Consider the following 22,875-nt stretch of genomic DNA (forward strand, 5'->3'; position numbering starts at 1 on the left):
TAAATCTTTTAAAAAGACTTTTCTATTTTTGTATTTTATGCATATGGGTGTTTTCTCGGCATTTATGCACCTCAGAAGAGGGCACTGAATCCCTACAGTTAAGCAGACTGGTGTGAGCCGGTATGGGAGTGCTGGCAATTAAACTCAGGACCTTGGCGACAGCGGCCGGTGTTCTCCATCGATTGATTGGTCACCACTCCAGCCCTTTAAAAGCAACAACAAAACGAGTCTGGAATCCTGGCTTCCTCTGCTTGGCTCTAGAGCACCTCACGGCTAGGACCCAGCCCGGCCCTGCCACCCACAGGCCCCGCCCACAATTCGAACTCCTCGCGAGAGCCACGCCCACATCCCGGGGCCCTTCCTCGCGACGGCGGAAGCGCCTTTTGTGCAGGGCGGCCTCTCTCCTTCGCTCTCACTTCCGCTTCCGGTGCGGGTCGTGAGCGCGCGCGAGCGCAGCAGTGGGAGGCGGCGACCAGCCGGTGAGTGCAGGCGTCCGACCCCGACCTCCCGGCTTCGAGCGGTGGCAGTCGGGCCTCGTCCTTGTCCTTGGCGCTCCGGGGATTGCTGTGGGTGCCCGCCGGGCCCCGAGGGCGCCCCGCCTGCTTCCGTCCTGACAGGCCTCAGGCTGCGCCCCTCGCCCCTCCTCAGGCCCGAGCCCGGGCTTTGGGGTTCGGCCCGGACCTGGTCCCCAGACGCAGCTCCGCCCCTGCCTTTCATCCGTCGCTCCCGCCCAAGGCCGCACTCTCTTTAGCCTGCCTGCCCGGCCCGCATCGCATCCCTCCTTCCGATCTCGGCTGCCTGACTGCCTTCATCCTCCGACCACGCCCTTCACCCGGCCTCTCCCCCTCCCCAGGCAGCGTGCCCCTGCTGTGCAGTCGCCTCTCTCCACTAACCTTTTTTACAACACTGCTGCACCCCACCCCCACCCCGCCCCGCCCCGCCCCGCCCCGCCCCATGCATGGTTCTGGCAGAGGGATCATTGGGTTTCTTGTGAGCCCAGCCCTGGCACCTAAGAATCCTTTTATTTTAGAAATTCCATTTTTATTATTATTTTTTTTCCAGCTAGCATCTCCCTATGTAGCACTGGCTAGCCTGGAACTTAGTACATAGACCAGGCTGGCCCCATGCTCAGACACCTGCCTGTCCTGCCTTCCCACGGCTGAGATGCAAGGCATGCAGCATCGCTCCCAGCCAATCTTTTAGAAAATTAAAGCAGGATCTCCATAGTTAGGCTACACTGGACAGTGTAACCAAGGCTGGCCGTGAACTCAGGACAATTCTGCATCAGCCTTCCAAAGGCCACCTACTCTCTAAGTCTTTCATATGGACTTTAGGGCACAGCTTCTAGGATTGTTTCTTTCCCAGGAGAAGGTCTTACCTAGGTCACCGAGAGCGGTCTCATAGTTCTGGAGCTGCTGGCACAGGACTGTGAGGTGCACTCGAACTCCAGCTCCGCAGCAAGGCTTCTCTTCCCCTGAAGCCTTGGGATTTAGCATCCGGATCAACACCAACTGGTCAGAGGACTGTAACTCTGCCAGCGTGGTCTTTGCAGTCCCTTTGACGTGTCTGGTGCCCTCCCCCTCAGGTAGAAGCCTCAGCACGATGTGGCACGAGGCCCGGAAGCATGAGCGGAAACTTCGAGGCATGATGGTGGACTACAAGAAGAGGGCAGAGCGACGTCGGGAGTACTACGAGAAGATTGTGAGTGAGCAGACTTGAGCATGGGGTGGCCGGGCTCCAGAGGGAAGGACCGAGCTCTTCCCTCAGAATCCTAGTCTCCTCCCGTCTCCACTGCGACCACTTTCTGTGGTGCTGGAGATGGAAGTCTGGGCCTTGCACATGCCTTCCGCCTCCTGGGCTGCCTTACCCCGTCTCTTTGAGATGGTCTTGTCAGGTAACCCAGGCTGGCCTCACACCCATACTCTTCCCACCCCTGTCTCCTGAGTGCTGGGTTTACAGGCGTGTGTTGTTACTGTGCTCAGCAACAGTCATTTCTTCCGCCTAGTGGTTGGCGTGAATGCGAGGGCTTCTGTCTGCATCAGCCTGCTGTGTCTGGTGCGCTGCTGTCAGATGAAAGACTGTAGCTCTCTGTACATTCCAGGAGTGAGACCTCTGGAACAGTGTCTGCTCCTCCATCAGTGTTCCCAGCACGCAGGACGGCTCGGCCATTCTTGAGGCTTGGCTTGGCATCTAGCAGTAGTGCCGTCGAGACTCAGCAGCAGTACGAGACCTGTCCGCTTTCATTGCTTTCGGAGAACAACAAATAAAAAGATAAACCAAACTCCATGCTTTGCCCAAAAACTCCTTGAGGCCCCTGGATGGCTTGTGTGGACACCTTTGCTGGTCTTTTCCATGTCTGCCATCATAGGTACAGCATTGGCCTCTGATGCCCTGCTTCGTCTGACGTGCTTGGTTTTGGGATTGTCCCCAGCATAAAATGACAACTGCCTACCTGGCTCAGCTCTTTTAGATAACACTCCTGTAGACATCCTACTAAGTACAGTGTTGCTGCCCAGCCTCTGTCCCTTAGCCTTCAATCTTGTCTCCAGAACCCACTCAGCACACTGCAGAGGTCGTTGTGGATGTGAAATGCCCCATTTCTCTCTGCTCAGAATCCTGTGGCTCTTGAGGATCTTTGGGAGAAGGCCAGTTTCTTTATTACAGCTTTCAAGGCCATATATAGCTTGGATATTCCCTATGAGGTGCTGAGAAGGGAAGCCAGGAAAGGGCTTCTGTCAGGCAGGGGCTCTCCCGCTGAGCCACGCCCCCAGCCCCTCACTGGGGATTCTAGGCGGGGCTCTACCACTGAGTCATTCCCCCAGCCCCCTCACTGGGGGATTCTAGGTGGGGCTCTACCACTGAGCCACACCCGTAGGCTCCTGCTGCTGTGGTAGGTTATAGGCAAGCAGTTTGCCCCTGAGCCACTTGGCCCTTAGTTTGATTTTTACCTCTTTTACCAGATTTGTGCCATCGCTCTCTGCCTGGCTCCCTTGTTCAAGTTGTCCTGGCCTGGCTCTCTGTTGCCCAGTGTTTCCTTCTGCGCGCACATGTCGCACTGTGTGGTGCAATGCGGCTGTCAAGGGAATGTCAGCAAATGGCTAGAACATGGCAGATGCTAGTCTCTCCAAAGAAGTTTTGTCTTGAGTCTGAGAGAGCTCTGGAGGCTCTGGCTTCCTCCACCCAGCAGAGAGGAAGTGAGAGAAGGGGGGCGGGGCTCTCATGCTCCTTGGTGTTTTCCCATAATCCCTTGTCTTGACCGCCTCAAGGAAGCAGGCATGTCGATTCCGGTCTAGGTGGGCTTGGCCAGAGGTCTCGGGGACCACTGACTCAGGAAGGAGAGATGGGTGGCCTGCCTGTGGAGAGCAACTGGGTGCAGCTCCCTCACAGGCTGACTGGGAGGCTGGATGTGTAGAGCAGTGTGTAGAGCAGCCTGTTGGGTGTTTGTGGGTGCTCCTTGAAGCTACTCTTGGTGGGGCACAACTGCATACCAGAGAGAACTCGTTGAAGGTCAGGCCTAATGACTGACTGTATTTGTAGCTCCACACAGAGCATGGAGACACCACCCATGCGTGTGACCAGAAAGCCTGTCCCGGGCAGGTGAGCTCCCTGCACAGCTAGCTGGTCTACCCGTGTTCCGTCTGCACCCTTGGCAGCACGTGTGCCCTATGGCAGCCGCTTTGTGACTGTGGCTCGCTCTCCAGAGCCTAGGTGGCATTAGCGGCCTGAGCCAGAAAGGAGTGTCCACGCAGGGAGGGGCAGGCCACCTGTCTGTGTGTCATGGTTTGTGTTCCTGAGGCTCTGGAAGGGTGAACTTGGAGGGCCAGGATGTGGCTCAGTGGTGAGTGCTGGCCTCGCCAGTGCCACCCCATTCACACAAAGGAAAGAGAAGTAGCAGACTCACAGCTCCCGCTGTTGCTGGGTAGAGTGGCATTTGGATTCAGAGCACTGGGTGAATGACACGGAGGGGAGCCTGGCGAGGGCCGGTGGGGCTCCTCTCCCTGTCGGCAGGGAGCCTGGCCAGCTTGTGTTCCGAGCATTGGTGAGGAGCAGTCCTCACCGCGTGACAGGACGAGCTTGACAACAAGTGTCTGTGGGGCTCTTTGTCATGTGGACCACATGAGCAACCCGTGTCCAAGATGCAGATGTGAGCCGCATCCAGATGTGAGGAGCCTAGCTTGGGAGATGGCCAGGCCGCTGCTTGAGGCTGCTGGGGTGGGGTGGGGGGAGTGGGGTTGTGTTGTGGCTGCCTGCCCGAGCTTGTGTGTGAGCGACGACATCTGCATCATTCTTGGTGACTGCTTTTCTTCAGGTTTTATGGCTTTTCATCATTGTCCTGTTCTTGTCAGCATTCTTCCCTGTGAGATTGGATTTTGCTAAGTCATACAGACTGGGCTAGAATTCACTGAGTAGCCCAGGCTACCCCTCCAACTTAACATTCCTCCTGCCTCGGCCTCCTGGGTGCTGGGAATACAAGTGTGTGCCTCTGCATCTCTTCTCTAACTTGTATAAAGAAGTGCAGTCCACAGGACTTGATGGGACACACTGTGACTTCTTGCATTAAGGGGAGGCAGAGGCAGCTGTGTTTCTGAGTGTGAGGTCAGCTTGCTCTCTATATCAAGCTTTAGGTCTACATAGTGCGACTGTCTCACAGGAAAAAGAAAAAGAACTACAATCCCCTGTTGAGGGCCAGGTGGGAGATGAGCCTCCTGGAAGGCCTAGCCAGCCCTGTGCTGGGCCAGGCCCCCCACTCCTCAGCCGGCCCTTCCCTGTGTAGGTCCTCACTGCGGCCTGCAGGCCGTCCTCACTGGACTGTGAGCCTTAGAGGGCGGGGCTTGAACTGGTACACGCTGACCTGTTAAAGGAGGCACTGAATGATAGGGAGCACGCCCACATGGACTCCTGCCCCATCTGAGCCCCAGGGAGCACAGCCTGGTGGGGAGAGTGGATTTGGTTGACTTGTTTGCCTCCGACGCTGGGGGGCGGGGCCTAGAGATTATCCATTCCAGGTACGTGCTCACCTGTGCTCAGCAGCTCATGAAGACTCCTTGTCACATGGAGTGCTCACAGAGCCCGGGGTGGGAGACACTAACTGGATGGATGGATAAAGACACAGTGGGCTGGAGAGAGCTCTGTGTTTAAAGCACTCGCTACAACAGCATGAGGACCAGCTGGCATGGCGGCCTGCCTGTTCAGCCTCAGGAGGGCAGAGACTGGTCCCCTGCGTCAGGCTGGCTAGCCAGATGAGCCCTATCAGCTAGCTTCCAGTTTGAGTGAGAGGCCATGGCTTAGTGAACAAGGTGGGAGAGCGATGGAAGGCGGTCCCTGGCGTGCTCCTCAGGCCTCCACGCGCATGTGCGCCCACACCTGCCCACACTCATGCAGACATGCACACACGTGAAAGTGGAAAAGGAAAGTGACTATATACCTGCACTGAAAGGCTATTTACCTCAAATCCAGTGTGGACACAAAGCCACTGGTGGCACACTGGAGGCAGAGGCAGCCGGAGCTCTGTGAGTTCCAGGTCACAGTAAGTTACATGGTGAGACCCTGTCCCCCAGCCTGCCCCCAAAACACACAAAAACCCGAAAACCAGAAAGACAGCATGGCTGGTTCCCACACCCCAGGTGATATAAACACGGAGAGTGGGAGATGTTGGCTGGGTGACGGGAGAGGGGGTTTCTTTTTGTGTGTGTGTGAATTTTGGTTTTTCGAGACAGGGTTTCTCTGTATAGCCCTGACTGTCCTGGAACTCACTCTGTAGACCAGGCTGGCCTGGAACTCAGAAATCTGCCTGCCTCTGCCTCCCAGAGTGCTGGGATTAAAGGCTTGCACCACCACCGCCCAGCGAGGGGTTTCTTCATTACATAAAATTTGCACTAGGCAATTGTAGAGGTGGGAAACAGTTCACACAGAGAGGTGTGTTAGTTGATACACTGTGCACTCAAGCAGTTAAGGCCTGGGCCTGGGCTTCTGTCCAGGAGAGCACTGCCTAGTATGGGCAAGGCTCTCGTTAAATCCCCAGTGCAACAAAGTTAAAATGAAAATAGTTGAGCATAGGTCCTATGTTAGGTACTTTTTAACCAGACTAACAATTATCCTAAAATTGGAAAAATTAAGCAAAAGGTAGAAAGGGATTTTAGGCCTGTCAGTGGCTGGGTGGCTTCTGCTTGGTGCTGGGTGATTGATTCAGATGCAGGTCTTGTGGCTTTGCCTCAGTTTCCTCATGTGGGAAATGGGCCTCTTTAGGACTGCAGAGATTGAGCTGGGAATGTTCTCACAATCAGTGCTGTTTGTGAGAGCCTGGCTGTTAGGACTCCTTGGCTTTTCCACAGTGTCCCCCCCCCCCCCCAGGCATGCCCTGGCCTAGGGGTGCTTTACTTGGGCTCTGTGCCGTCATTTCTGAGACACAGCCCCTCCTGGGGCTCCCACACACTTCCCAGACTCCATGCTGCACCTGGCCACCTGGCAGTCCCTGTAGTCTTGGCTTCAGACAAGCTGGCTCGCTGTGGCAAGGACCTAAAGGCAGGCAGATGTGAGGCAGCCCCGGCCACCCAGCTGCACCCCGTCAGCTTTTTCCCTGCTTTTTCCCTGTGAACTCAGGGTCTTGACAGCCCAGTGGCTGGCAGGGTCAGATGAGCAGGGAACAGCTGTGGTCACTGTGGGTCTGCATCGGGCCTGCATCCACTCCCTGCGGGGTGGGGGAGTGTGGACAGACAATGACATGGAGCTGGGGGTCGAGATTGTGAGCACCTTGGCCACCGAGGCTGTGGCTTCTATTATTTTCTTCTCTTGCCTGATTTACAGGCCTGGAGAGTCCTTTGGGGACCAGGCCCTGGGGACAGACATGGCAGTGAGCACAGCAGATCCCTATGCCCTGGGAGGGACTGAGGCAGGTGGAGATGCCAGCTGAGCTGCAGCAGGTGCTGTCGCTGCCCTGGAGAGGACGGGAGGACCCACGGCCTCAGTCATGGGGGAGCCTGGGGGCTCCAGATGGAAGGGCAGGGGGAGCCCTCCTAAGAGGGAACAACAGTCTAGAGCCCCATAAGCAGGGACCAGGAGAGCAGAAGAAAGTCAGGGCTTTGAGGGACATGTGGCTCCCCTGGCTCAGGGGCTGTGACCCCAGCCCCTGGCAGAGCAGTACAGGTATGCTTTCCCCTCCATAGTTTGCACTTCCATGATGCTTTGGTGCAGACATGGCTTATGGATTTGTAACCTTTCCCCTAGTCCCAGGATTCAGGCTTGACCATGATGAACTAGGGAGGCTCCTACTTAGGTGTCTTTTTTGGGGCTGCTTTGTTTTTTACAATTATTTCTGCCAAAGACAGGAGGTGGTGGCCCTCACCTTTAATCCTGGTACTCAAGAGACAAGTGCATCTCATTCAAGGCCAGCCTGGTCTACAGAGTGAGTTCCAGGACAGCCAAGGGTACACAGAGAAACCCTGTCTTGAAAAGCCAAAAAAAAGGGTGGTGGGGGTGGGGAGGGTAGAGAAATGGCTCAGTGGTTAGGAGCACTGACTGCTCTTCCAGAGGTCATGAGTATGTTATTTTTATTTATTTATTTATTTATTTTTTTGGCTTTTTGAGACAGGTTTCTCTGTATAGTCCTGGCTGTCCTGGAACTCACTCTGTAGACCAGGCTGGCCTCGAACTCAGAAATCCGCCTGCCTCTGCCTCCCAAGTGCTGGGATTACTGGCATGTGCCAGCACGCCCACCTTCAGAGGTTATGAGTTTAACTCCCAGCAACCACATGGTGGCTCACAACCATCTGTAATGGCATCCGATGCCCCCTTGTGGTGTGTCTGAAGACAGCCACAGTGTACTCACATATATAAAAGTAAATAAATATAAAATCACAACAAAACAAAACATGTTGAAAGAAAAGAAGAAGATTGTGTTATGTACAGGCTCCTTCCGTTTTCGTGTGTTAGCACATGTAGTGTCTCCATACATGCTCCTTCACCATGCTTTTGACACAGGATTTCCCCCTGACCCTTGCCATAAACAGGATCCGTCCATCTCTGCCTGCCCCGTGGTGGGCTCACAGGCTCACAGTGCCCTGGGAGCGGCTTTTTTGAGCTCTCCATGCTGTACCACAGTCTGCCCATTACAAGTCCACGATTCACTGCTGCACTGCGGCTCAGTGGCAGGATGCTCGCGGCCCAGGATGCAGTCCCCACACTGCAGTCAGCGCTGCCTGCCCCGTACATGCCCAGGAGCCCTCAGTGTCTCTCCACTCTTTCCTCTGGCCCTGTGTTCAAGGCTCAGCTGTGCGGTAGCAGAGAGCACGTCGGCCCACTTCATACAAGTAGTCTGCCGGGGGTTAGCACAGTCCAGCTCCTGCGAGTGGTGGTGGCGTGGACGTGGGCATGTGGAAGATCTGTACCTGAAAGTGGACTTGCTGGGTCACAGGATAACGCTTTGTTGAACTCTTTTTTTTTTTTTAAGGTTTTATTTTATATATATATATATATATATATATATATATATATATATATATATATATATATACACGTGTGTGTGTGTGTGTGTGTATATATATGATAAGTACAAGTACAGTGTAGCTTTCAGACACATCAGAAGAGGGCATCAGATCCCATTACAGACAGTTGTGAGCCACCATGTGGTTCCTGGGATTTGAACTCTGGTCCTCTGGAAGAGTAGTCGGTGCTCTTAACTGCTGAGCCATTTCTGCAGCCTTGAACTCTTTATTCATTGTAGTTCTTGTTTTTTCCCAGTGCTGAGGGTGGGCTAGGTGGCGCTGGGACCTCCTGCCAGTCAGGTGGCAGCACTGTCACTCCAGCACAGCCTCTGCCTGGGTGTGCTGCTGTGGGACTGAGTTTTGTGGTGCCTTGTGTGCTGTTCTCAGTCCCACTGTCTATCCTCCTGCAGATGCACCACTGCCCTTGCCCGTGGGATGTTGCTGCCCCAGAGGCCGCACCAGGTCTGGGGCTCCCACTGTGCTCTGAATAGATGGCGTGCGATGCAGTAGGGTGGGATGGGATGGGATGGAGAGTTAGGGGAACACTTGAGACAGTATATGTCTGTAGCTCAGGTAGGCTTTTAATTTGTAATCCTCTTGCCTTAGCTCCAAAGTAGCTGGGATAGACAGGCCTGGCTGGCAGGCCGCCTCAGCTAGAGCAGAGCTCAGCACCCCTGGCCACACCTGGGGGGACATAGGTCCCTGTTCCTGAGGGTATGGCCCAGGCACTTGACCCAGAGGCCAGATGGCCACTAGGTCTACTTAAAGTAGGGAGGCATGGTGGGCCTTGGCTCTTTGGTGACCTCTGACCTGTCCGTTCCTGCAGAAGAAAGACCCCGCCCAGTTCCTGCAGGTGCATGGCCGAGCCTGCAAGGTTCACCTGGATTCTGCAGTTGCCCTGGCTGCTGAGAGCCCTGTGAACATGTAAGACTTGGGGAGGGGGGCAGCATAGTGTCTGAAGGGACCTAGGGGTACTCTAGAGTCTGCAGCAGAGGCCGGTAAAGGATAGTCTTGTAATAATCAGGCCAGGAAGACTGTGCATGTACAGTTGACTCTCAGAGAAGTTCTGTAGGTGCTCATGATAGGGAAGGAGTTAGGGCTGACTGAAGCTCACAGGTGGCAGAGGGTAGGTCACCAGACAGCCTGGCTCAGGGTGACTGTGCCTCCTTTAATGGCATCCTCAGCCTGGCTTAAGTTCCTTGCTATTGCCTGGCTCTGGGAAGTGAGGTCCTAGCTTGTGGACTGGCAGATAGGTGACTTGTTGGGCCCCGGACCCCAGGTGTAGATGAGGGTGGATGTCAGAGGATCTTGAAGTGGTGGGGACCACATGCTTGGACTCTGAGCCCTGCCTCCCTGACTGTGTTCTCCCACCTCAGGATGCCCTGGCAGGGAGACACCAACAACATGATTGACCGCTTTGATGTCCGTGCGCATCTAGACCACATCCCTGACTACACCCCCCCACTGCTCACCACCATGTATGTGTCCTGCGAGGCTGGGCTGCCCCGAATCCCCTTCACCCTGAGCCTTGTCCACCCCTCCCTTTGCCAGAGGCCTAACCACTGCCACTGCCACCACCCCTATTCTGATTCCTGGGGCTTTGGTTAGTACCTTCTCTTTAACCTCACTCCTTCCCAAAGCTCCCCAGAACAGGAGTCAGACGAGCGGAAATGTAACTACGAGCGGTACCGAGGCCTGGTGCAGAACGACTTCGCCGGCAGTGAGTGGCGGGGAGGGGCATGGGGCATGGGGGCCTGAGGCTGGACCACCTAGACAAGGCTCACCCAGGTACTTGCTGCTGGTCACCCTTGGTTCTGTCCTTGTCTGTGTACCCTCTCCCCCTTTTGGGTCTTCGTCATGAAACTGGCACGGGGTCTCTTTGGAGTTGGAGGTCCTGGCCCAGGCCACCTCCCATCCTGTCTGTGATTCTGTATAGAGCCCTTTTCCTCAAAAAGAGGGAGGAGGGCGCCCATTGCATGGGTGGGGGTCCTAGGAAGAGACTCTTCCTTGTGCCCAGAGCCCCTGGACATGCCAAGCCTGACCTTCACTGTTCCCTTTTGTGACTGTGAGGCAATGGTCAGGAGGCAAGGGTTGTCCTGCTGGGCCTCCCCAGGAGGCAGATCATCCCAGATAGGCTTCTTTGTCAGGTCATCAGGGTGTCAGGGTGTCAGGGTACACCAGCATGGGGCCGGGGCTCGGTGGGGGAGCGGGGGATATGTAAGGCCTGGCACCAGCTAGGGAACTGACTCAGTACCTAGTCATGGAGGGAGTCCCTGCTGGGGCAGCCTGGCAGACTGAGTGCTGACCTGCGCCCTGACCTCTGCACACGTGCTTGGTTTCGTGTGCACATGACATGCAGGAGCACTGCAGACAAAACACACACCCGCACCCCACCCCACCCCGTGAGCCTGCATGGCTTCCTGCAGGGGGAAGCCTCAGTAGTTCTCCTCCCCCCTGGGCTTTGTGCAGCTGGGGATGGTCCCTGGCAATACACACATGCTAGGAAAGTGCTCGCCCTCACCTAGCGAGCTGCGCCATTCGGCCTAGGGGTATTTTTCTTACTGTTGTATGTTTGAGACACGGTCTTACTCTATAGCCCGAGCTGGCCGGAAACTCACGATCCAGGCAGGAACAGCTGGGTCCAGTTTGATGCCTCCATGTTAGAACTCATGGGTGTCTGCATACTCCATCTTCCCTGCCTCTGCCTAAGCATGGCATGCTCCCTGGTGGGCAGGGCACCCTTGGCCAGGGTCAGCCACACAAACCTCTTTCCAGGCAGGCAGGCAGGCCTCCTTTCCGTGCCTGTGGAATGTTAGATGGTCCATGGGTCTGAAAGCCTCGCTTTAGGCTGGCACAGGTGGCCTGCACGTTGGCTTCCTAGTCTCGGACTTCCGTGTTTCTAAGATGCTTTTATGTGTTTAAAATCAGAGGTTGCCACATCCTAGCAGGCAGCGCAGCCTCAGAGTCAGGTTTGTCGTTTGTCACCATGGCGCTGTCGTTTTTGCCATCAGTGCAGGCTACATAGTCCCTTGCAGCTGGTGCCGGGGCTCTCCTTAGTCCTTTGTCCCTCCTGCACGAAGTGTGTCCTGTGCTGCCCCGGGGGCGAGGCCCCATCGCATGAGCACTGTGAGAACACAGCTGGGTGCTGTCAGGGACGGTTTGAATGCTCCTGGAATAGGGTGCGCAGACCTCCTGGGGTACAGGCATGGGAGACAGGCCAGAGAGCCGTGGAGAGGGCAGGGCGGCAGGGCCTCTCCGCGGCTATTGCAGACTAGGCAGGGGTCAGGTATCTGTCACAGCCAAGGAGCCGCCATGCCTCCTCCCCAGAAGACCCTGATGCCACAGGCAGGAAAGCTAAGCACTCAGGCTGCTGTAGTGGCCCAGCCCCAGAGCTATTCCAGAGGTTGAGGCAGGAGGATAGACCTCAAGGTCAGGGCATACTGGGACAGCCTGGACAACTTTATTAAACCCCATCTCAGAAGCAGGGCTGGGGACAGCTCTGTGGCAGAGGCCTCCTGCGGCTTAGGTGTGTTCTCGGCTTCTCACCTGCCCCTTACAGAGAAGAGCTCAGCTGAAGCCTGTGGAGCCATGGGAAAGGTTCCCAGGAGCCCCAGCGCAGGGCTGAGGGGGCTGTGGCTGGGCCTTCCTCTAGTGGGTGCTGGGGGTACAGGATGAGGTGGCAGCCAGTGGGGTCTAGAGGATATCCCACACTTACAGGTGTGCTCGAGATGCCCCATGATGGTGGTAGGGCCCCTAGATCCACAGTACTCAGTCTGCCAGGGAGCTCATTTTACAGAAGAGGAACTGAGACACGGGTCAAAGGTTCCATGAGCCAGGTCACAGTGTGAGTGAGGTTATACACTGGTCACTGGGTCCTAGACAGAAGAGTGATTTGAGATAGGTAACTCTGCCTCGCTGTCCCTCCCCGCTCCTGTGTCTTCTGTGTCTCACTCCGTCCCGTGCGCCTGGCTGCACTGACCTGAGCCCTTCTCACCAGTCTCTGAGGAGCAGTGCTTGTATCAGATTTACATCGACGAGCTGTATGGAGGCCTGCAGAGACCCAGCGAGGACGAGAAGAAGAAGTGAGTTGGGGCTCTGCTCTGATGGGCGGGGTGGGGCGGGGCAGGACTAGCCTTCCCACCCCTCGTGTCGGTCAGCACTCAGCGGGCTGCCTCCATGTATGTGGAGAGGAAGAGGCAGCAGCAGTGGACAGGCTTCTCCCTCAGAACGGAAGGCATGAGGCCTGTGGGAGGCTGAGGGAAGGCAGCCCCTTGCACAGCCTTACGGCAGGAGCTGTGAGGACCACGGGTCAGAGAGAGCCATGCACTTCTGGTGCCAGCACGCAGCGAGCTTGCAACCCACAGCACTGACGTCACTCTGCAGGGCCTGGAGGCATCAGTCAGTGTTGCCAGCCATTTCAAACGCCAGCCTGGCCTGGTGCTGTTGTCGGAGCCCTGCTCAGGTCTGGGAGCAGCCACCGCTAGGGTCGGCTTGGCAGGGCGCAGTGACAGCTGAGGCCAGCGGTAGCTCTCACTGTGGCCCTGAAAACAGAGCTGCGGTGCATGCTGTCCAAGATGACTCTGGGATGGCAGGCGGGCAGGAGCCTGATAGGAGGAGGCCAACAGGGCGAGGCTGGCCAGTCCGGGGCAGTGCCTAGGCAGGAGAGGTGAACAAGGAGGACTTCTTGAAGAGGAGGCTCCACCAGGACGGGAATGGGAAGGGCCAGGCCACAGTGGGGTGGGCCGTGTAACCCCCGCGGGCTCACCTAGGGCCCTGCTCCTGCCGGGGACCCTCTGGCTCCTGGCTCTTTTCCCAGGCTGGCAGAGAAGAAGGCTTCTATCGGCTACACCTATGAGGACAGCACTGTGGCCGAGGTGGAGAGGGCGGCTGAGAAGGCAGAGGAGGAAGAGTCGCCCGCCGAGGAGGAGAGCAACTCGGACGAAGATGAGGTCATCCCCGACATCGGTGGGCCCCTCGCTGCCCTCCCTCCTGCAGTCCCTGGGCATCAGTTTGTGTCTCGTCCCTCGCCCTCTGGGGTACCCATGCTCACAAGGCCTCCCCCACCTCAGCTACAGGGAGGGCCTCAGCCTCCTGCTACTTCCTGCCTTCCCTGCCACTTGTCTTGCCTGTCCCCTGTCCCCTGTGTGCCCCCTCTGCCCACTTCTGGGCACTGATCTAGAAGATTCTCCCACCTAGGAGCTGGCCCTTTTCTACCTGGGCTGGCCTTGCTTTGCTCTGGGAAAGCAGCTTTCCCCATTCCTGGAGCTGCCCCTCATCCTCCAGCCTCTGTTGTTCACAGCCCGTGGTTGCCTTCTTCCCCATGGGCGTGCCCAGCGAGGAGACTCACTGCCCCTCTCTGTCCCAGCGAGGAGACTGTCACTGCCCCCCCCCCTCCTCTGTCCTTTCTGGTGTACTGCGGACTTAGCCCCAGGCAAAGCCAAAGTCCACGTCAATCTTCCTGCCCTCCCTCCACGTGCTGCTCTGCTGCCTGCCCCAGCTCCATCTCTTCCAACCTCCCATCTTCTTCTCTTCCCTGCACACCATCCAGGCTCATCCACCTAGGCGTGTGGTCCCTGCTGTGCTGGCCAAGCCCCAGCACAACAACGCAGCGTCCTCTGAAGGAGCCCCACCTGACAGGGCTGCCCCGACTTGGGGTGCTCCCCCTTCCTCCGGGGCTTGGGCCCCTGACAGCCTTTCTCTTGGTGCAGATGTGGAGGTGGACGTGGATGAGCTGAACCAGGAGCAGGTGGCCGACCTCAATAAGCAGGCCACGACCTACGGCATGGCTGACGGGGACTTTGTCAGGTGAGGGTGCTGGCCGCCGTGCCATGCTTTGGCCTGCCCTGGCTTCTGTCACATGCCTGCTACATTCAGCTGTTCTCAGCTTGTGAGCCCCGCTTTCTGCAGAAACAGATCTTGTCCTACAAAGTGACTTGGAAGCCACTGGGTCCTCGGGGACAGCACCCTCTAGTGGCCAGCCTTATGCGTGTTCATATGCTAATGATGAGCTAGTCTCTGCCCTGCCTGCCTGGTCCTGGCACACCAAGCACTTTCTTTACATCAGTGGCACCAACAGACCAGAAACAGTTTTTGTGTGGAACTAGGGGTCAGACCCAGGTCCCTGTCCTAGTCTGAACCTAAAACTCTCTAGCACAGTGGTTCATCCTAACTCTGCGACCCTTTAATACAGTTCATCATGTTGTAGTGACCCCAACCATAACATTGTTTTCATTGCTACTTCATAACTAATCTTTCTAGTGCTATGAATTGTAATGTAAATATTTTTGGAGATACAGGTTTGCCAAAGGTGTCAGGACCACAGACTGAGAACCACTGTGCTGGTGCTTTTGCCCTTAAGGGATGAAAGGTGTTTGTTGCTGCCACCACCACCCAGCCCAAAAAATTGTTTTTGAAGAGAAACCCTGGAGCTCTGCTGATGGTGGGCAAGCCCCAGCCAGCTTCCTGTCCCCGCCTTTCAGTCAGAGGCGTGGAGTAGCCAACGCAGCTCTTACAGTTTTCTTGTGGGTTCTCCTTTTTGCTTTGTTTCACGTTTGATGTGTATGGGTGTTCTGCCTATATGTAGTTATTCTGTGCATCATGGCATCCAGAAGAAGGGGCTGGACCCCTTGGAGCTGGAGACCAGGCAGTTGTGAGCCATCAGGGGCGAGACTTAGACCTGAACTCAGTTCTCTGAAGAGCAGTAGGTGTTCTAACCTCCGAACCATCTCTCCAGCTCTGAGGGCCAGCACTGAAGGGACCTAGGAGGGGCCTCAGCCACTCCCAGGGGGCCTCCAGGAGCACCAGGCACACGTGTGACACAGACATACATGCACACAGGCAAAGTACACAGAAAACAGATCTAAAACCACCTTTTTTAGGTGTTCAGTAAAACCTACTGAACATATCAGAGAAATTAGGTGTAGTAGTGTACACCTATGATTCTGCAGTCTAGAGGCTGAGGCAAGAAGGTCATGAGTTCAAAGCTAGCCTGACAGAACAAGACCCCATCAACGGGAAGGGCAGGAGAGGGAAGGATGGGTGATGCGTGCCTACACATCCCTTGGCTGCTAGGATTACATAGTGAGCTCAAGACAACTAGCCTGTACAGCCAAGCCCCGACTCAGGGAGAAAGGGCAGAGTTACCCCGGAGTCACGGGGTCCCACAGGTCAGTGCTGCCTTTGCTGCCTTTACCAGGGCTCCGCCCACTGTGGGACCTCTGGCCTTCATGCAGATGCTAACTTCCTCTGCAGGATGCTACGGAAAGACAAGGAGGAGGCAGAGGCCATCAAACATGCCAAGGCCCTGGAGGAGGAGAAAGCCATGTACTCGGTGAGGTCTAGGTAGGGTTCAGGGGGCAAAGGTATCTCCAGTGAGGGCACCTCCTCACCATCCTGGTACTCCCCATCTAGGGCCGTCGATCCCGGCGACAGCGAAGAGAGTTCCGGGAGAAGCGGCTGAGGGGCCGCAAGATCAGCCCTCCCAGGTAGGATTTCTCTCCTGGGCAACCCTCCTCAACTGCCAGGGGCTCCGGAGCGGAGCCGTAACAGTTACAGAGCTAGGAGCAGACCTGGAGGCCGTTGAATACTCTCCTTGGCCCTGCCCCACCTCCCAGTCACCTGCTGGACTGGGGACTCTTGGAGAGTGGGGCCGGAGGCTGTGGGATGGCAGGGGAATTGTGGGCCCAGTCACAGCCCACCCGTGCTGGGCAGTGCCAGGGCTGCAGGGGCTCAATAAGTGACTCCTTCCTTCTAGCTACAGTTTCCTCCATTGCGAAGTTGACAGAGGCCTAGACTGCTTCCCACAGTGAAGTCCTGAGAGGGGACTGGGTAGAGCAGTTGCTTGTGGGTGGAGAAGAATCTGGGCCTGGGAGCCCCTGGCATATGTCTGAGGAAGGATTGGGAGTGACAGTAGGGTGACGTTAGCTGCAGGCCACAGGCCCCTTTACACATGACAGTGCCACCTTAGGAAGTCACTTGCCCTCACAGGGACTGCTCCTCCCCTATGAAGAGTGAATCCTCAGACTTGAGAAACAGCACTGAGTTAGGTTCGACACACTGTTGTTTTCACGGCAGCATTGATATAGGACTGGTCATCATGGCTTCCAGTGTGGCAGCACCAGGGCTGTAATAAGGAGACAGATGTGAGATCCCCACAATGAGACGGGGTACACAATGTGCAGCACTAGGGCTCAGGGTGGGATAGGCTGGGTTCATACCAGCCAGCCTGGTCTCAGCTCTCCTGTCCTTCCCTGTTCTCTCCACAGTTATGCCCGCCGCGACAGCCCCACCTATGACCCCTATAAGCGGTAAGTGTCAGTGCCCTGGAGGAGGCTGTCCTTGCTGCTGACCTTTGGCTTCCTGTGGCAGATGGCATCCTGTCACCTGTGGAGGGGGGGTCTACATCAGTTTTGTTCTTCCAAAATTTTTTTAAAATTCAGAATCTCTTTTTTTCTTCCAATGTTAACACACAGGCTGGAGGTGTAATCAAATGTGACATCAATGGACATGGCAATTGGGTGCCTTTACCACATGACTCCCAGAATTAGGGAGAAGTGCCAGGCACTGACTGGGCTCCAGGGCGCTGTCCCAGGGTGCTGGGTTGTAGAGGGCAGTCCAGTCTGACCTCCCTCCTCTCTCCTAAGGCCGGGTGGGGGGGTGGGCCCAGTGGCCCAGAGGCCTTTTGTGTTGGCCTGCTTCTCCCTAAAGGGAGTCCCAGTAGGCCCAGTGTTGATGGGGTGGAGCTAGCGAGGCCCTCCTCTCCAGGTTAGACCGGAAGGCCTCGCTGTGTTTGCTGCTGTTCTAGGGCTGCAGCCAGGGTCTCCTGCACAGGCACAGCCTTCTTTGAGCTACCCCCAGTCTTTTGGTTTTTACAGCACAGAAAGCCAGCCATTTTTGTTTCGCTTGTTTTTGTTTTGTTGCTGTTGTTGTTGTTTATTGAGACAAGGACTCTTATGTAGCCATGGCTGTCCCCGAATTCTCTATGTAGACTAGGCTGGCCTTGAACAAAGATCTGCGGGATTTAGCCTTCTCACTGCTGGGATTAAGGGTGTGGGCCTTTACCCCCACTACCTCCTGACCATTTTCTTTTGTGAAAAATTACAAAACAAACAAACAAACAAACAAACAAAAAAGCGGGTGGTGGTGGCGCACGCCTGTAATCCCAGCACTTGGGAGGCAGAGGCAGGCGGATTTCTGAGTTCAAGGTCAGCCTGGTCTACTGAGTGAGTTCCAGGACAGCCAGGGCTACACAGAGAAACCCTGTCTCGGAAAAACCAAAACCAAAACAAAACAAAACAAAAAGAAAAAGAAAAATTACATTTATCAGTCTGGGTGGGGTTGGTGTGCATATGCCACAAGGCTGAAGGTAAAAGGACAGCTTAAGGCAGGTAAGAGTGCTGACTGCTCTTCTGAAGGTCGTGAGTTCAAATCCCAGCAACCACATGGTGGCTCACAACCATTGGTAATGAGATCTGACGCCCTCTTCTGGTGTGTCTGATGATAGCTACAGTGTACTTACATATAATAATAAATAAATATTTTTTTAAAAAGGCAGCGTAGTCAGTTCTCATTCCACTGTGGATTCTGGGATTGACCTGGGGTTGTCAGGCTTGCAGGCAAGAGCCTTTACCTGCTGAGCCATCCAGCCTCTTAGTAATTATTTTTATTTATTTTTTATTTTATCTTATTTTTATTTTGTTTTATTTTTATCGGGGCTCTGAGTGCTGCCTCCCTTTTGCCCGCCCTCTGGCTGCAGGTCACCTTCGGAATCGAGTTCCGAGTCCCGCTCCCGCTCCCGCTCCCCGAGCCCAGGCCGCGAGGAGAAGATCACTTTCATCACCAGTTTTGGAGGCAGCGACGAGGAGGCAGCTGCTGCAGCTGCTGCAGCCGCCGCATCCGGGGCTGCCCCAGGGAAACCCCCCGCGCCTCCCCAACCGGGTGGCCCCACTCCAGGCCGTAATGCCAGCGCCCGGTCGGTAACGCTCGTGCCCACCCTAGCTGAGCGCCGGGAGGAGGGCCGCCTAGGGCAGTGTCTCTGACGAAGCCTGTTTTCCCGCACCCGCAGCCGCCGCTCCTCCTCGTCCTCTGCCTCCAGGACCTCCAGTTCCCGCTCCAGCTCCCGCTCCAGCTCGCGCTCCCGCCGCGGCTATTACCGCTCTGGCCGCCACGCGCGCTCCCGCTCCCGCTCCTGGTCCCGCTCGCGGTCCCGTTCCCGGCGCTACTCGCGCTCCCGCAGCCGCGGGCGGCGGCACTCGGACGGAGGTTCCCGCGACGGACACCGCTACTCACGCTCGCCAGCCCGGCGCGGCGGGTACGTGCCCCGCCGAAGGAGCAGGTCTGTGGTGGCAGTGTTCGCGTTAGCGGGAGCGGGGACTGGCGGGCGCTGGGGACGGACACCGGGCCAGCCCCGCTCCTCTGGAAGCACCTGAGTGAAGGCGAAGGCGGACTGGGTATGGGGCGGGGCGCGTCCCAGACTGCGGACCGGAGCCTGTGGGCAGGGCAGCGGCCTCTGAAGACGGGTGGGTCCGGGACAGAGGAGCTAGGGCCCGGGAAAGCAGCGCTGGAGTTTGGATAGGGCCAGGCTTAGCGACAGCTGCGATTTCTCGTCTGAAGAGCAGACACAGCTGCGGGGTCGGACCTGCCAGGGGAGCCCTTTCTGGTGCGCTCAGGAGCAGAGGAGACTCAGTACCGTGCCGAGTGCTAGCCGGCCCGGGAAGATTCCTTATGGGCTTGGAAATTGGCTTCTGGGTCTTCCTGTAGCGTGAGCGCAGGGGAAAGGCAGGGGCTGGGGGAATGGGGCCTATCACAGTTGAATGCCTGCCTGGGTGTGGCCATTTTCTTGAGAATGCTACTAGTACTCCAAGTAGGGAAACCCTGGGGCTGCGCAGCTGTGCAGAACTTGTAGATGCGTGTGGACAGGGAGCACCAGGGGTATGGTGCACAGTGAGGCACATCAGCGCCCTGAGCTCCCCACGTACTCACGGTGTGGGGTGCTGACTGTTCTAGAATGTGTCCAGGGAGCAGCTGGGGCTCTCTGAGGGAGAGGTGCTGGACCCTGCAGGAGGCCTATGGTTCGGGAATTGGGGTCACTTCCTGTAGGTCCCTGGAGCCTCACACCTTCCTTCCACCTGTTACACCCAGGAGCCGCTCCCGCTCAGGGGACCGCTACAGGCGGGGTGCCCGGGGCCCCAGGCACCATAGCAGCAGTCACAGCCACAGCAGCTGCTCCCTCAGCCCTTCCCGAAGCCGCAGCCTGACCCGGAGCGGAAGCCGCAGCCAGAGCCGGAGCAGAAGCCGCAGCCAGAGCCAGAGCCAGAGCCACTCACCGTCGCCCCCAAGGGAGAAGCTGACCAGGCCGGCAGCGTCCCCTGCTGTGGGCGAGAAGCTGAAAAAGTGAGTTTGGGGCCTGGCTGGTGCTGAGGGAGCCCCCACTCAGCTTATTTTGAGGGGACCGTGACAGTACCCTGGCTGTTCCAGGAGTGTAGGATCAGCGCCATCATGGCCTTGGCTTGAGTAGACTGTAGGAGACGGATGTGGTCCTGCCTAGGTTCTGGGGGTCAGGAATAGATCCTGAGGCGTCTGGAGTCCACGGCTGACGCCCGTCCCGAGACCTATATAGTAAGAGTGGCAATGCCATTTTCTCTCAAAACCCAGGACCGAACCTGCCGCTGGTAAAGAGACAGGAGCTGCCAAAGTCAGTAAGAATTTGGAACTCGCCCGTCTAATTCCCGTCAGCAGCAGTGTCCAGAGCTGGGCCCGGTGGGCCTGCAGGGGGCCCAGGGGAGGGGAGAGCCAGCCCAGGGACTGGGGAAGGGCCACCCAGGCAAACTAAGTCCCACCCCTGCCTCCACGGGCTCCAGCTGGCCCCCACGTCCCAGACTCTTGGCTGAGGTGGGCTGGGCGAGCTCCGGGCACCCACGCCTGTCCCGCCCCTTCTCCCCCAGCCCAAGCTGACCCCACAGGAGAGGCTGAAGCTGCGGATGCAGAAGGCTCTGAACCGCCAGTGTAAGTCCTGCCTCCGGCCCAGCCAGTGCTGTGGGAAGAGTGGGCTGACCTCTCTTGAGCCGAGCTGGCCTGAGCAGGTCAGGTTGGCACAGGGACTGAGCTCAGCCCTCAGCCTCACCCCCTCCCTCCACAGTCAAGGCGGACAAGAAGGCGGCTCAGGAGAAGATGATCCAGCAGGAGCACGAGCGGCAGGTCAGAGGGGGGACCGTCCCTCACAGGTGGAGGAGGGGGGACAGTCCCTCACAGGTGGAGGGGGGACCGTCCCTCACAGGTGGAGGGGGGACCGTCCCTCACAGGTGGAGGGGGGACCGTCCCTCACAGCTCTTTCTGCTGCAGGAGCGAGAGGATGAACTGCGAGCCATGGCCCGAAAGATCCGAATGAAGTAAGGCCCCGACCTGTGGTCCACCCAGCCCCCTGTTGTTGGAGCCCTCTGGCTCCTTCCTTGTCTTGAAGGCCGGGCCATTGCTGCTGTTGCCCCTGACGGCCTGTTCTCCAGAAGCTCTAGGCCTTTCCCCTTCTGACCTCCTGTCTCAGCAGTACCCTAAAACTCCCTGGCGTCCCCATGCCTGGCAACTGTGCCCCCAGTGTTTGATGCCTATCAGGTAGTAACGTGAGACTGCCTGTGGCGGCTCACATGCCCGTGCGTGGAGGCCAGGGGGACCCTGTAGGCAGCAGGACTTCCAGCCATCAGGCTTGCAGCACCGTGCTTACTCTGAGCTGTCAGTCCTTGTGTTGTGGCTCGCTCACTGTCAGGCGGAGTGTCAGACGGAGGAAGAGGGCAGGCATCGTGTCCACAGGGGGATCATGAGTTCAAGGCCAATCCTAGCTACACCGACAGCCTTCTCAGACAGAACCCTAGGAGAGTCACCAGGGACTAAACCTGGCTTCTGGTCCCTGGTTGTCGTGTTGGCTTCTGGCGCTGTCTACCACTTCCCCTCACACGTGTCTGCAGCATCCTTGCCCGAGCCTCAAGTCTGGATAGGATCATGGTCCTCCTCACAGGCCCCCTGGAGAGCAGGCCGCAGGGTTCCCAGTCCTCTGAGTATGCTAGACTGGCTTTCCTTGAGGGCCTAGCCCAGCAGGTGCTCACCCCTCCCTGCTGGTTGCCTCCCCTCTCCCCGTGCAGGGAGCGGGAGCGGAGAGAGAAGGAGAGAGAAGAATGGGAACGCCAGTATAGCCGCCAGAGCCGCTCGCCCTCCCCACGCTACAGTGAGTGCCACCCTGCCCTTCCTGCAGTGCCAGGGTCAGGGCACTAGGAAGCTGCTGGGTGTTGTGGACCAGCTTACCTCTGGTCCCAGAGGTAGAGGCCAGCCTGGGTTACGTGGACAAATCTGCTTCAAATAAGTTCAGTTGTAACCTAACAATCAGGCAACTTGGGTAGACAAATCATCGCAAAACTCAGGGTCAGCCTTGACTACAAAGCAACACACACCCCAAACCCCAGCAAGAGGCCAGCACCATAGAGTCTGAGGTAGGAGGGAGGCTTGATTTGGTGCTTGGGAGCAGCCTAGATTACACAGGGAGACTCCATCTTATTACTTTAAAAAGTCCTAGACAGACAGGTGTTGTAGATACATCCCCTAGAAAGGCAGAGACAGGAATTTGAAACAAGACTTTCAAACAAGAGTTTGAAGCCAGTTTGGTCTACATAGCCAGTTTCAGGTTTGCCTGGACTCAAACCACTAAGACACTGCCTGAAGCACACACTATGCACCCATCCCTTTAGTGCTAAGAACGTGGGGGGAGAAGCTGTACGCCTGTAATCCCAGCACTTGGGAGGCAGATGCAGGCGGGTTTCTAAGTTCGAGCCCAGCCAGGGCTATACAGGGAAACCCTGTCTCGAAAAAACCAAATCCGAAAAACCAAAAAAAAAAAAAAAAAAAAGAATATGGGGGGAGGGTCTTGATCCTGGCACAGATGGCCTGGCAAGGGTGAGGCACCAGGATGGCCCATCAGAAGCTGGCTGGCAGCACATCACCCTCCTTTTCTTTTCAGGTCGAGAGTACAGTTCTTCCCGCAGGTGAGACTGCTGGCCCCACCACCACGGGTGACCCTCCCAGTCTTCTGGAAGGGGGGGGCGTCACTGCCTTTGGCACCCCTTCTTTTGCTGGGGTTGTACTGGAAGACACTCCTCCCTCTGCACTTCAGTCTCCAGGCATGTTGGTGCGTGTGTGCACGAGAGGCTCCCAGCATCCCACCCTCACAGTCTTCCATTTCTCTGCAGGCGCTCGAGGTCCAGGTCCCGAAGCCCCCATTACAGACATTAGGCAGAAGACTGAGGTGGAGCTGTTATGCTGCTTGGTTTCTGTAGTGAAATAAAAGCTAATGTTATTTAATGGACTTCACATGCTGCCCTCTAACTCAGAACCAGGCTAGATGCAGCTGGAGAGC

The 22,875-nt window shown here is 56.8% G+C and overlaps 1 protein-coding gene across 6 annotated transcripts; it reads left to right on the forward strand.

Moving 5' to 3' along the window:
• The first annotated feature begins 380 nt into the window (after window positions 1–380).
• Clasrp (CLK4 associating serine/arginine rich protein) lies at window positions 381–22,824 on the forward strand. 6 transcript variants are annotated; one of them, XM_052171459.1, is made up of 21 exons: window positions 381–479; window positions 1,586–1,701; window positions 9,307–9,404; window positions 9,857–9,958; window positions 10,121–10,200; window positions 12,478–12,562; window positions 13,297–13,445; window positions 14,189–14,285; window positions 15,732–15,810; window positions 15,891–15,964; window positions 16,745–16,786; window positions 18,235–18,450; window positions 18,544–18,813; window positions 19,620–19,871; window positions 20,133–20,172; window positions 20,423–20,483; window positions 20,617–20,675; window positions 20,820–20,866; window positions 21,587–21,693; window positions 22,480–22,504; window positions 22,709–22,824. In XM_052171459.1, the coding sequence occupies exons 2-21, from the start codon at window positions 1,603–1,605 to the stop codon at window positions 22,749–22,751; spliced, it is 2,025 nt and encodes a 674-aa protein (XP_052027419.1). In that variant the 5' UTR covers window positions 381–479; window positions 1,586–1,602; the 3' UTR covers window positions 22,752–22,824. The 6 variants fall into 6 exon arrangements, with proteins under 6 accessions (XP_052027419.1, XP_052027425.1, XP_052027432.1 ...); XM_052171465.1 differs by having other exon boundaries at window positions 21,611–21,693; XM_052171472.1 differs by having other exon boundaries at window positions 18,544–18,789.
• The last annotated feature ends 51 nt before the right edge of the window (window positions 22,825–22,875 follow it).

This window comes from Apodemus sylvaticus, chromosome 1, assembly GCF_947179515.1.
Source record: "Apodemus sylvaticus chromosome 1, mApoSyl1.1, whole genome shotgun sequence".
In the NCBI taxonomy this organism is placed as follows: domain Eukaryota; kingdom Metazoa; phylum Chordata; class Mammalia; order Rodentia; family Muridae; genus Apodemus; species Apodemus sylvaticus.